The sequence below is a fragment of the Schistocerca cancellata genome, chromosome 1, assembly GCF_023864275.1.
Source record: "Schistocerca cancellata isolate TAMUIC-IGC-003103 chromosome 1, iqSchCanc2.1, whole genome shotgun sequence".
Taxonomy (NCBI): domain Eukaryota; kingdom Metazoa; phylum Arthropoda; class Insecta; order Orthoptera; family Acrididae; genus Schistocerca; species Schistocerca cancellata.
This window is the reverse complement of record NC_064626.1, coordinates 378,055,695-378,069,926: the sequence shown is the minus strand read 5'-3', so window position 1 is coordinate 378,069,926 and position 14,232 is coordinate 378,055,695. Positions and strand designations below refer to the sequence as shown.

Sequence of the window (14,232 nt, the reverse complement as noted above, 5' to 3'; positions counted from 1 at the left end):
CTTGTGCTTCCTACTTGCAGGAAATAGACATAAATCCTAAAAGCTGCAAGTTACTTGCAGATACTTCTTGCGTGGTGTTCACACTGGAAGCGGAAAACGTGCAACAAGTCACTTCCGCAATAAATTGCTACAGTCGCAAGTCGACTTGGCGATATGTTTACACTCGCAAATCGCGCGGCAAGTTCTTCCGCGCAAGTAAAAGCTGCAATAACTTGCTACTTGCTAGTGTAAACCGAGCATTAGACCGTGACGGGGAGGCCAATGGGGATGCCGCTATTTGAAATGCATTGCAGAATGTTTTGACAGGACGGGACGTGACGTGACGATTAGTGTTCCGCAATTTCGAAGCTGTACTGCTAATTTTTTATCACGAGTGGTAACTGATAACTTCATTTTCAACGTTCGATACTGCCCCAAGTCAGTTGATGACAGACAATGCCAATGAATCCTGACGGGAAGGTGCCGTGAAGTGATGTGGCAGACTTCCAATGTGCTTTGCCGTTTCGGGAACCACCATTGAGTCTAACTTCCTTTCCTTCCTAAAATCAAAGATACTGCAGCCAATAAGAAACATTCTCAGATACAAGATCTTTGTAGTGAACTCACTTGATTGGTAGTAAAATCTGTGGACGAGTTGTGTTTGTGAGTTGTGGTTTAGATTGTTTACCAGCCGAGGGCAGAGGACGACAAATATGTCTATTCAATTGCAGTACATGAAACGTGTCGTGGATGTGGAAACACCAGCGACATACGAGAAAATCATCACGGAAGTTTCGGAATGGACGGTACGTTAGCTTCCTACTCCAGGTAGTAACATGTTTGTCCATTGTAATTATTACTAGAAGTGATTTTTGACCGAGCGTCTTGCAGCTGTTATCTGATAATAATAAATTTATTTCTTCGGTGATATTTTTGAAATTATATGCGACCTGACTGCTTGTTACAAGGGAAATGTCAGTCTTACATACCGACGTGTGATATTCAGATGTCTTTAATTAGAAGTGAGAGATTTTGTTTAGCTCATTTGCATATTTATTTGTATTTATAAGTAGTAGATGGAGTAGGCACAGTACAGACTGTCAATACCAGACGGGGTGTGTCGAAAATCTGAACACCCTGTGTAGTTGCCCACAGTTATTACTAAAATTGATACATTCCATGCCGTGGCAGAGAAGTTCTCTGTGGTAGTAGACACTCAATTATATGCTGAGGTTAATATCCTTCAAGAAGTCACTGTAATATTTATTTGATAAGTTTATCACCTTTTTGGTTGCTTGATAGTGATATTAGGAGGAAAGCAGAATTATAATTTGATTGGCATTATAGGAAAATTTAAGTTCTGATTTCAGTACCCATTATGCGAAAAGGATGTTAGGTTCAATTCTGCTTTGATGATGACTGCCATAGACAAGTTGGAGACTTTCTTGACACTTGTCGCATGGAATTGGGGCTATCACATTCTTATCATGGATGTTGGTTGTTATCATTTTGTTGAATACCTGTTCTGTAAACTGTTATCTTCCTTGGGAGCACGCTGCACATGATAAAAGGTTAGACTTATTAAATAAATTGTAGGGTTTTTTCATGTTCTTCCTGACCTCATTCCAGGATTAACATAAAATTGTAGATTCTTGCAATCGGACACAGTCTGTGTCAAGGGAAATTAACGTGTACTTCACCATACTGAGTAGAAAATGTCACTGTTACATCCCTTTGAAATCTTAATGCTTTCCTATTTCATGAATGCTGTGACATGGCAGAAATCAAATTGATAGAACATTCTTTGGTTTGTATAATTGTTAAGATGCTGAATAGTTTATAAGATTTTTTTTTGTAGTTGTGGGATGTAATGGCAAGAAATAGACTTTACCTCTTTGAGGATGTCGACATCGAAACTAGTACCAGTGACCATGAGGCAGTTGTAGCAACGGTGATTACAAAAGTATAAATGGCATCTAAATCAAGTAGAAAGATTTATGCGCTCAGTAGTCCAGATAAAGAATCAGCAGTGTGTTATCTCAAAGAGAAACATGAAACATTTAGTTCTGGACAGGAGAGTATAGGAGGACTATGGCTCAAGTTAACAAGAATAGTCCACTGGATAGTTATGTACCTACTAGTACAGTTGGGGATGGGAGGGACCCTCCAAGATATACAGTCACTGTAAAGAAACTTCAAAAGGAACAGATTACTGCACGATAAGTGTAAAACAAAGCTTTAAGATAGAGAGGTGATAAATGAAATATATTTGGCTGTTGTGAGAGCAGTTACACCATAACAGAATATTGTCAAAGAATCTCTCATAAAGCCTGTTATTGGCAATGTTAGCACTCAGATACTTTAGACAAGGCAGGAACAGAAAATGAGGATAAGAAAGCAAAAGCTGAAATGCGGTCTATTTTTAGATGTTCCTTTGCACAGAAAAATTGAGTGTGTTCCCTCAATTTAATTCTTGAACCACTGCAAAGATGAGTGAAATAAATATAGTGTGACTGGCATCAAGAAACAGCTGAAATAATTAAAATTGAACATAGTTCCAGGGCCTGATGGAAGACCTATAAAAAAGTGTTGTCGAGAGCCATTGATCAAGGCAATCATGGAAGATTGCAGAGCAGCCAGTATGCACGTGCCTCTGTTTGCACAATGAGGCAAGGTGGTCATTAGTCATGCAGAAGTGAGGAGAGAATGTTATATTAATAACGGACGAAGCAAGCAGCACAAAAGATGTTGCTACCTCGTTTGGAACAATGGGATGGAACCACCCAACACTGAGAATGGGAATGTGTTTCTGTGGTGAGACCAATTTATCTTACTGAAGCTCTAGGTGCACTCGTTTTTGGCTTACAAAAAGCATCTGATGCACTACCACCCATACACGTATTATCAGGAATCCGATTGTATAGAGTATAAAGTGAAATTTGTGACTGGATTGAGGATATGTTGGTAAGGAAGAGATAGCATGTTATCTTTGATGTAGAGTCATTAACAGATGTAGGAGTAACTTCAAATGTGCCCCAGGAAGTGTATTGTTACCCCTGCCACTCATATTGTGCTAGGGCCTAGTGACCTTGCAGACTTTTTGTGGTTGGTGCAGATATATATATAAAAGTATTGTTTGAAAACAGCTGCACAAATATTCATTCAGATGTGGATAAGATTTCAGAGTAGTATAACTATAGCAGACTTGTTTTAAATCTTCAAAAATGTAAAATTGTTAACTTCACAAAATAAAAATAGGAAAAAAAGTAATATCCTATGACTACATAATCAACGAGGCACAGTAGGAATCATTCTGATAATGCCTGGGTGTAATAATTTGTAGGTATATTAAACAGAATGAGTACATAATCTGTCATATGTAAAGCAGATTGGTAGAACACAAGAAAAATGTGATCAGTGCATGAAGGGAATTCCTTACAAAGTATTTGTGTGATCCATTCTAGAATATGGCAAAAGTATGGGACCTGTACCAAATAAGACCAATTAGGGATAGTGAATGTATACAAACAGGGCAGTGCAAATTGTCACGTTTGTTTTACCTATGGGAGAGTACAAATGAGATGCTGTATGTTTGGCATGTGGCTTGCAGTTGAGGCGGCTGGGATGACCTCGTGGCAGTGCATGGTAAAAATGACAACCTTTGCATGTGTGCCTCAGTCCTTTGATCGTCGGCTGGTGGGTGGTGTACCAATATTTCCCCCTACCAGCAAAGGCTTCTTCACTGTTTCCCACAGAATTTTTTGCCTTCACATTTCCTATTTAGACTGGCATAATTGGTAGGCTGTATTCGTAGCTTAAAAATATGTTCATCACTCTTGAAGATGGTGGTCAGTTGCACAAGCGAAATATTATGGGGCTTTCACAAATACTTGTGATGTTTTAAGTACCCTTTGTACAATAAAATCTGAATCTTTAAAGGCACAGGGATATGGCCAAGGTTCTTGTGAAAGAATTTTTTGCACAGCAGAATTAGGTTGATGATGATGGATCATGGAGCAGAAGTAATGAATTACCCCTGTCAATATGCTCGTGAAATCTGCGCTTCAAAGAATAAAGTGTGAAGTGAAGTGCTGGGAAAATAGCAATTACACTCTTGTCATATTGTGCACTATCAATAATCCAAATAATTTTGAACCCATTTTCTTTCAGTGAGTTATTTTAACAAGTATTGCAGAGCATATCTTTACACAGTTTTATTGTTTATGGATGAGGTATCTTAGTCAAGATGAAGTTTTTAGTTGCTGCAATAGCAGTGTATGGTGTGCTGCAAAGCCCCATGCCCATGCTCGTTTCAGATAATTTGTAATGAATAATTATCAGTGTTGGACCTGCAATTGTAACATAGCAAATAATATGACCGTAATTGCTGTTACCTTGTTTGAATGGGTCTCATTAACTGGCCATTCACTCAAAATGTGCTGTCACCATTATTGGAGACTATAACACACATTGAATGTGAGAAAATGTTGCTTTGTTATTTCAGCAGAACAGTGCACTATTCCATTTTGATATTAATGTGGACCTGAACAACAGATATTTTCATTATTGGACTGGAAGAGAAGATCATGTCTTGTAGGTGCTTCAGTTGTCAGATCCTGCTCTTGTGGATTTTTCTGTAAGACTATGTGACCTTATTGGTATATGAAACCCCCAGGCAGATACTAAAGAGAAACTGACTGTTAGGGTCCAAGTTGCATTGATCATGTCTTAGGCACATATGGCACATATGAAAGAATGCAGCAGAATTTTATTTGTCATTATAACACAAACATTGAGATTGGCAAGTTGCTGTGAACTTCAGTAGTAGTTGTAAGGTGCAGGTTGTTGATGTTGGTTAAAAAACTATTTACAACTATTAGTTCCTTATCCCTTATCAGCAGTCTGTGTAAGTACCATCAGCATAATTTTGACCCTAGAGCTTTGGGACTCCATTTATAATATAAACATCTGTGTGGGTAAGTGTCTGCAAATCCAAAAGTCTGGGGATCACTCCTCAGTAAGTGCTAGAATTTGTTTTTGTGACTTACTCCTTCCTCTGCAGTGATACATTAATGTGAAAATTGCATAATGGAGTTCATGTTAAACTAAAGTTTGCCCTATAACAGTCTGAGTAAGTCGGTTCAGCGGTCATTCACTTAAAATATGACTATGGTGCGTAAAGCACTGTGGTATCTGAACCAGTCTTTTTGATTGATATCAACTTTAACTAAACCCTACATTAATCTGTGATGCAATAATGTGTGTCGTGGAAGTACTTCGGCCTTCAAGAAAAATGTAATAATTCCAGTATCAAAGAAAACAGGTGCTGCATGTGTATTTCCAGGTCATCAGTTTGTCATGATCACAGAATACAGTGAATTATTTACAGAAGAATTGAGCAGTTAGTAGACACTGACCTGCGGAAGATTCAGTTTATACTATGTCAAAATGAGTGGAACATGTGAGGCAGTTCTGAGTTTTCTTGGAAGATAGCTTGAGGGTAGATAAGCCTTCATTTTTAATATTTGTGGATGTAGAAAAAGCTTTTGACAATGTTGACTGTAATACATTATTTGAAATTCTGAAATTATCAGGGATAAAATAGAGGAAGCAAAAGGTTATTTAAAACTTGTACAGAAACCAGACTGCATATGCAAGATTCTAAAGACTGAGAAGCAAACAGTATCTGGGAAAGGAAAGAGACAGAATTGTAGCCTAAACCTGATGTTTTCAATCTGTTCATTGAGCAAGTGTTAAAGGAAACCAAGGAGAAACATAGAAAAGTAAATAAAGTTCAGGGAGAAGCAGTGAGAACTTTAGGGTTTTCCATTGGCATTGTAATTCTGGCAGACACTGCAAAGAACTCGGAAGAACAGTTGAGCGGAATGGAAAGCGTTTTGAAAAAGAGGTTAAAAACATCAATGGCAGTAAAAAAAGAGTAATGGAATGCAGTCAAATTAAAACAGGTGGTTCTCAGGGAATGTCACACTAATACTAATAGATGAGCTTTGTTTTGTGGACAGCTAAATAACTGATAATAGACAAATTAGAGAAGATATAAAATGCTCACTAACAACATCAAACAAAGATTCTGTGAGAAAGAGCAATATAAATTTAAATGTTAGCATTTCTTTTATGAAGGTATTTGTTTGGAGTGCAGTCTTATATGAAAGTAAAACACAGTATAGACCAGAGGAAAATAGAAAAGAATAGATGGGTATATAAAGTAACTAATGGGGCAGTACTGAATCAAATTGGGGAGAAAAGAGCTTTGTGCTACAGCTTGACTAATAGAGGAGGTAAGCTGATAGATGTATCAAGATATGGTTAATTTGGTAATGGAAGGATGTGTTGTGGGTTTGGGAGGGGGGGGGGGGGTGGAGGGGATTAAAAATTGTAGACGGATACTGAGGTTTGAATACAATAAGCAGGTGAAAATGGTTATAGGTTGCAGTAGTTGTGCAGAGATGAGAAGGGTTGCACTGAATACGTTAGCATTGAAAGCTGCAGCAAAAAGTCTTGCAAATGAAGACCAGAAAAATATATTATTTCATAAAATTGAGTCATTCTATTGTATTTCACTTTAACAAAATACACATTTGTAACTTTCTTCCACATCACAGGGATTAACTCATCGTGCAGTTGCAGTAACAGTTTCAGTTAGTTAATGGCCAGTTGTGCTCTTTACATTGATTGAAGTGCATCCCTAGTGACCTCAGTATGGAGTTAATTCCTCTACGCCCACCCTTCCTTGTGCAAATGTTGAAAATCAGTGATTGAAATTTATAGGATGGAAAAAAACCCTCCAGGCAGTGCAAGGGCTACGACGTAATTTCCTGTCTTCCCCTCTTGAGAATAAACTGTTGCTCACAGAATATTTACCTGTGTGATGCAGAAGAACAAATGGTTCTCCTTAGAACATGTTATATAGTAGTTTAGTTGTATTTGTACACATGAATAAAACTTTTGGAAAGTTGTGGACAAGGAGAGACGGACCTGCTTATGACAAGCAGAGTAACAATTTTAGGCCCTCAGTTCAGTGAATATGGTAGAAAAAATAACTTTATTCTTTTTTTAGAACTCAATTCTATCCATCAGCCAATCATATTTCACTTGTGTGATTTAAGAAACCTCATTGGGTTTTGTCTCTGAACTGCTGAAAGCACGTAACTGGTAAGAAAAGTACAAACCAATGAAGAAGTCTAAAACAGTTAAGGGCTATATGTTTGATTGAAGAACAAAGATATGTTTGCTAACTTTAACATTATTCCTCTTATTTCACAAGCTAAAATGTATTATATTGCTTACATATTTTCAGTATTTTTCGTATCCTGATAGAAAGAATGAATTTGATTTCAACAATTTCACATTTATTGCTCAGAAAATAATAAATTGTTATTCGTTAGTTATAGACATGCAACATTCTGTAACTAAATAAATGAAGTAAAACAGAAGAAAAAAGTTTTCAATGAAAATATGTCATACATTTTGCAGGGATTGGACACTGCTGAGTTTTACCTACTGTACAATGGCCGTATATTGTGTAACACTGACAGCATTGAAGATGGGAATGTGCACATTATTCCTAGACTTGTTGGAGGCAAAGGAGGTAAGTGCATTCTTTAAGGGCATTATTCTGGTCATTGAGGTGTGTATTATGTAATGAAAACACTGGAAAATCCAGAATGGAGTGTAACATTTTGTGCATAATGGAGTGTAACATTTTGTGACAGTCTTTCTGTTGTGCCTACTGCGATCAGCATCTCTGCTATACAGTGAATAGCAACTATCCTTTTCATAATATTGTTACATTGTGAAAAGGTTCACTTGCAAACTTTCCTGTTATTGAAATTACACTAGTTTAAAAATAAGGCTTAGCACCAAAAAATATTGTGTATAAGGCTTAGCACAAAAAAATATTGCTGCAGGTGAAATAAGGTGATTAAATCTTACTACATAATTTGAGTTCTCTATAGAGTCATTAAAATTTGATTAGATGAGTTGATATTTCTTTCCTAGGCACTTCAAAAAAAGATTAATTTCTTAATTTTTCTTGCTGCAAGATCAAGGTAAACAGAGCTTTGAAAGTTCCAGTAAGGCAACTTGCAATACAAATAAGTTTATGTTAGGGTTATTTGCAGGTATTTTATTAAAGAATTATCTCTACAAAAATAACTTCAGTATCAGCATTAAATGAGAAATTGGAGAATTGTACAACTTGAAATGTGTGTGTTAAAAAAGTGTTGTTCTTTTGTGCAGTAGGTTGTATTAGTCAAAAGTAGAAGGCAAGTTTCTACAACATGTCTGCAAACCAGTATCTGTTGCGATGTGGACCAATCTCTTCTTTCCTTCCCATCTGTGTATTACATACCATTATATATAACATAGAATTAAAAACCATCTGCAGTGCTGCACACGGTTACTATGTGTCCCGATACATATTTCAATCCTTCTTCGCAGTGAATCACACACTTTTTCAAATAGACCTGGCCCCATTCTGATAATGTCACATGAATTGGCCACAAGCTTCTGTAACATCTGCTTGTAGTCAGTGGGTTGGGCATACACCAATGTCTTTAAATGTCCCCGAAGTCAAATTCCAAAGGATTCGGGTCTGGGGAATAGGCAACTCTTCTAGCAGTTCATTGCCCATGAGACATTGTGGTGAGGTACCTCACACAATCTGTAGAAAATGGGTGATGTCTCATCATCCATAAACTACAGTTGTCTTTCTGCATGGGTAGCATTCTCCAATAGTGCTAGTAATCCAAGGTGCAGAAATCAGTGATACACAACACTTGTTAACCTTTTTGGTAAAGTGTATAGTCCTATGAGCCTGTCACCAATAGTTCCTGTCCTTAAACTGATACTCAGGTGGTCCTGATGTCACTCCTTCACATTTGCTCAAGGATTTTCCTCTGCCCACATGTGCATACTGTGGTATTTAACTATGCCATCCCTTGTGAATCCTGCCTCACCTGTAAATAAAATACAGACTGTGAACTACATACCTTCAGTGGCCCATATCGTGCCAGGCATTGGTTTTTGGGCATATCAGTACCAGAACTTTTCTTCTAGTTTTGACCAGTACTACCTCCTGGAGCAGTATTTGACATTTCTTATCAGCGTTCTGTATATTGAAAGAACAGAAAACTGAAAGTGTTGAATATTTTGTGTTGAGAAGTGATGACAAAATCAAATCTTGTAGACACACTGTCTCATGTGGCTGATCGGTATTAAAGTGAGAAGTGTTAGTATATTATAAACCAGTAAATGTGAATTGAGTGATGAGTTATGCAGCGGTTATTGCCTATAAAATGTGAGGAAAGATTCTGGAAAAGAGGGTGGGTGATATGGAAAAACAAACCAGCTAAATAGCTTATGCATAAACCATCATCAAAGTCAAATTCACTGTAGTATAACATAATGATATCTTAAACTTACCTCACTTGACCCAGTCAGGTTATCTCAAAAATGTTTCCATTCTGCTTACCACCTAAGTACTCTCCTGGTTGTCATTATTGGTCTCAGGGCCATATTCTGATAATTTATTTTTCCTTTCTGTTCCAGTCATCTCTTGCTCATTTAACCACACCTCATCCTCGTGTTGTATTGGCATTTGGTCAGTGTCTGGTAAATATAAAGTCACCTGATCAGTCATAATTCAATAATTAGTTAGTTATAATAGAAGGAAACATTCCACGTAGGAAAAATATACCTAAAAACAAAGATGATGTGACTTACCAAATGAAAGTGCTGGCAGGTCGACAGACACACAAACGAACACAAACATACGCACAAAATTCAAGCTTTCGCAACAAACTGTTGCCTCATCAGGGAAGAGGGAAGGAGAGGGAAAGACGAAAGGATGTGGGTTTTAAGGGAGAGGGTAAGGAGTCATTCTGGTCCCGGGAGCAGAAAGACTTACCTTAGGGGGAAAAAAGGACGGGTATACACTCGCACACACACACATATCCGTCCACACATATACAGACAGCCTGCTTGTGCCTGTATATGTGTGGACGGATATGTGTGTGTGTGTGCGCGAGTGTATACCCGTCCTTTTTTCCCCCTAAGGTAAGTCTTTCCGCTCCCGGGACTGGAATGACTCCTTACCCTCTCCCTTAAAACCCACATACTTTCGTCTTTCCCTCTCCTTCCCTCTTTCCTGATGAGGCAACAGTTTGTTGCGAAAGCTTGAATTTTGTGTGTATGTTTGTGTTCGTTTGTGTGTCTGTCGACCTGCCAGCACTTTCATTTCGTAAGTCACATCATCTTTGTTTTTAGGTATAATTAGTTAGTTATAATCACCCACCATCATCGATCAACAGCACCAATGTAAAATCAACCCTTTCCTGTGCTTGTGGGCTTGTGTGTGTGTGTGTGTGTGTGTGTGTGTGTGTGTGTGTGTGTGTGTGTGTGTGTTCGTTTTTATTGTTTTTATTCTTCTCATTTGTATTTGTTTATCACTTGCGTTTTGTCAGGTCATACTTGGGTCTTACTGTCTCTGTGTTTTCTCTCAAGACTTTGCCCATTTTTGTTTCCCTTTGTGCATGCTAATACACAAAATAATGGACTTTGTGACAGGAAAATGTAGTATCTCATCTGTTCCTGTCCTCTCTGATTTGAAGATTGTTGTTGAGTAGTTGAATATAATAAAACTGTAGACAAGAATAATAATTTATTTGTTAACAAACAACCTTAACTTCGTAAGATCTTATTAGATGCCATAGTTCCTCAGTTCTTTGTGATCAACATTTATCCTTTGTTTCAGAACATAGATGTGGAATGAAGCCCTTCTGTGATATCACATAACACACACACACACACACACACACACACACACACACACACACACACACACACACACATCGCTGAAAAAAACATACAGAACTCTCCTTTCAGAAGCAATTCTGTTACTGATTTTATTCAATGGGGATTATAGGTTTCATTGAATTGGTGCATCTTTCTGCCATTGAGGCTTACAGGCATTCCAGTATTTTAGTGTGTGGTTTGAGAATAAGTGTAAGTTACTAATTTTGATATCAGCTGATGGCATTCAGATGATCACAATTGAGGAACATGAACCAGCTTCCAGGTAGCTTTAAAACTGATTAAAAGGTAGCTTAATTGAAATTATAGAGTGCTACAAATAATCATAAGTTCTGAAGAATTTAGGGAATCCTGAATGGAAAAGAGATTTTGTTAGATGAATGGAGTGTTTACTGTACCTACAGACCCGATGAAGATGTAGTTTTGGTCTTACAGCTTTCATTAACCTCTGTGAGAGTTCAAATTTGAGTGATTGTTTTATGGTGTGTCTGTAATATAATCTTAGAACGAATGAATGTTTACAAATCAAGATCATTGCACAGAGCTGCCCATTAAAAACCAAATTACTGATATTAGAATGATGGAATTAAAAAAAAAAATAAATAAATACAACCTCCTTGGTAAAACCAAATTGAACATCTAAATCAAGTCACTTGTGTCGCTTGCATAAATGTTAATTGTTAGTGCCTAATGAGAAGCAGAACACACATCTACTGCAGGTACTTATTGGGTGTAATAGAACCCTAGGATAAAGCTCTCATTATTTGATGATGAATGTTGCTTCTAGCAGTTTTTCTAGGGGAGACTTTTCGTATTCATAAATACTAAGAGTAATGTAAATTACAAATGTTAGGCACGGCGATGGTATTTATTACACATAATTCAAAAACTTGCTGCTGTTATTGGCTTAACTCTTGTGGACAGTGACAAAACTAAATTTCTGATGTGTATCTACAGCTGTATCAATCCATGACAGTTTCAGCCCAATATTTTCTGTTATTTATTGGGATTAATTTTGATGTGTATTGGTATGTGAGACATAACTCAGTGTGATCCAAGTCTCATATTCACTCACTCTGTTGGCTTCTTTGGGACATTATGATCCCATACTGCTGTGGTCCGCTCTCGCTGTCTGCCCCCAGTTCTTACTGTCTTGTGCTGCTTTCTTCTATTCTGTGATACTCGACACTCTGCAGTTGGAGGCCACCTCATCTTGCCATCTGCTTCTTGGTCATCCAGGGGGTCTTGACACTTCAGTCTTCTTGTCGTACAGATTATTCTGCCAGGGTCCATTCTGACAATATGGCCCGACCAATGCAAACATCTCACTTTGGCTATGTTCACTACCAGTGGTTGTGGTTGGTTAGCGTAACTGGTTCTTCATTGGGTCTTTAAACCCCTCTTTGTGTTTCATGGTTGAATATTGGCCCATTGATTTGTCTGTAAACTTTATTTTTGAAGACATAGGTTTGGTGCTCTTTTTGTTTGGTCACATTCCATGCTTCGGCTTCGTGCAGAGCACTGGCCTGATAATGATGATGTATTAGTTTTCTGGATTCATGTTTTCCCTTTGTCTTACCATGTATTCTGTTTTTTATTCATTAATTTTTAAACCTATTTTCACGGTGGTTTCATTTAGTTTCTTGAACAGTGTGTTTCATCACTGTTATTTCCTATTAAAACCATTTGCGTAGGCCAGTATATTTGGTTGTTTATATGTGATGTTTCCATTTGTAGCTTGCTTGGTTTTTCATGGTTCTTTTTCATGGAAAAGGTTGAGGCCGATCACCACCTTCTTTCAGTCCAGTTTTGTTCTTAAAACAGCCTGATAATGTCCTGCAGTATGTTGCCATGCTTACTGCCTTCTCCACACAAATTTTGACCAAGCTGATGAGTTTCTCAGGAATTCCATATTCTGACATGATTTTCCGTATTGGTTCTCTGTGAACAAAATCATAAGCCCTCTGAAGGTCTGAACAGGCAGTGCATGTTCATGTTTTATTCCCATACATTTAGTTTATGGTCCTGAAGCAAAATGTTGTTGTTATGTTTATCCAAAACCTGTTCTGGTAGTCCCCTGTTATGTCCTCAGTTTAGGGGGTAAGTCTTTGCAACATTATACGTTACAGTACTTCATATGCTGTGACAAGTAGGGGAATTTTTCTGTAATTCCTGCAGATTCATTCATCTGATTTCTTTTGTGTAGGAACAATTATATATTCCTTCCATTGATCACGTATTTTTTGCACCTCAATGAATTTTAAGAACAAGGTGAGACAATATCTCAGGAAGTTTATGCCTGTCATATTTCAGCAATTCCACTGGAATTCCATCAGTTCCAGCTGCCTTGTGGTCTTTCAGCATTTCAAACACTGGATACAGCTTCATATATAGGGTCATTTACAAGAGATTCAGCTGTTGTAGAGCAAGTTGTCTACAGCTTGTTTTCTGGTTCAGGGCTGTTCAGTAAGTTGTCAAAATATTCTTTCCAAGCCCATAATATATCGTTTTATCCAGTGATAATTGTTCCATCAGCATTTTAGAACTGTTGCCCGCAGTTGATATCCCTTCTTATGCATGCAGTGCCATATACTTCGTGAATGTTGTTTCCCTTAAGGTTGTTCCCAATACTCTCAACGGTGCACTTCGGGTATAGTCTTTCTTCTCTTCATAGGATGTTACTTGTTTCCTTCTGTGTCTCCCTGTAGCCCATTTCTAATTCTTCATTTCTCCTATACCCATGCAATTCTGGCTGTGATGCTGGCTTCTATCGCTGTTTTGCATGTATTGTTGAAACACTTCCTCTTCATACATTCTACATTTGGCAGTGTGTTTTTGGTTGCTGCTTGAATCACTTTTTTCAAATCTGCCTGTCTTTCGTTTAACTTCCATTCATTTCCTCTATTGTTTTATCAAATACTTCAAATCTGTTGCGTTCTTCCATTTGATACTGGCAAGTTCCAGAATTGTCCCTTGTGGTTGAACCTCGTACTGCACTATGCATGGTTGTGTTTTCTGTGATTTGTTTGCAGTTTTACTTCCATAGATGCAGCCACCAGGTTACCATTAGTACAGGATGTATACGACCCGGGAGATCCGGGAAAAACCCAGAAATTTTTTCATCCGGGAGAAAACTGGGAAAAACCTGGGACTTTTTTAGAATTCAGTGAATTTTTCATTGTTTTAGTTTTCAGTTAAATTTTTGTAACTTTGACTGGTAAGAACCAATAATCTAACAAAGAATATTACTGTATATCGCTACTGTAGAATAATCCTGCAGCAATAAAAAGTGAACAAGAGAAAAAAGAAAAACTTAAGTTGCAAAGGAAATGCATCACATACAACAACAAAACACAGTGCTCATACAAGTGTCTACCTACAGCAAAATGTGTCAGAGGCTTTAGGAAGACTATGCAATGT

The 14,232-nt window shown here is 37.6% G+C and overlaps 1 protein-coding gene across 1 annotated transcript in view; it reads left to right on the top strand.

Annotated features, from left to right (window-relative positions):
- Window positions 1-572: 572 nt before the first annotated feature.
- Window positions 573-14,232, top strand: part of LOC126174955 (replication stress response regulator SDE2) — a 47,550-nt gene continuing 33,890 nt past the window's right edge. The window contains exons 1-2 of the mRNA XM_049921425.1: window positions 573-785; window positions 7,474-7,588. Coding sequence (XP_049777382.1) covers window positions 693-785; window positions 7,474-7,588 — 208 coding nt within the window. The 5' untranslated portion in view covers window positions 573-692. The remainder of the gene's footprint in view (window positions 786-7,473; window positions 7,589-14,232) is intronic.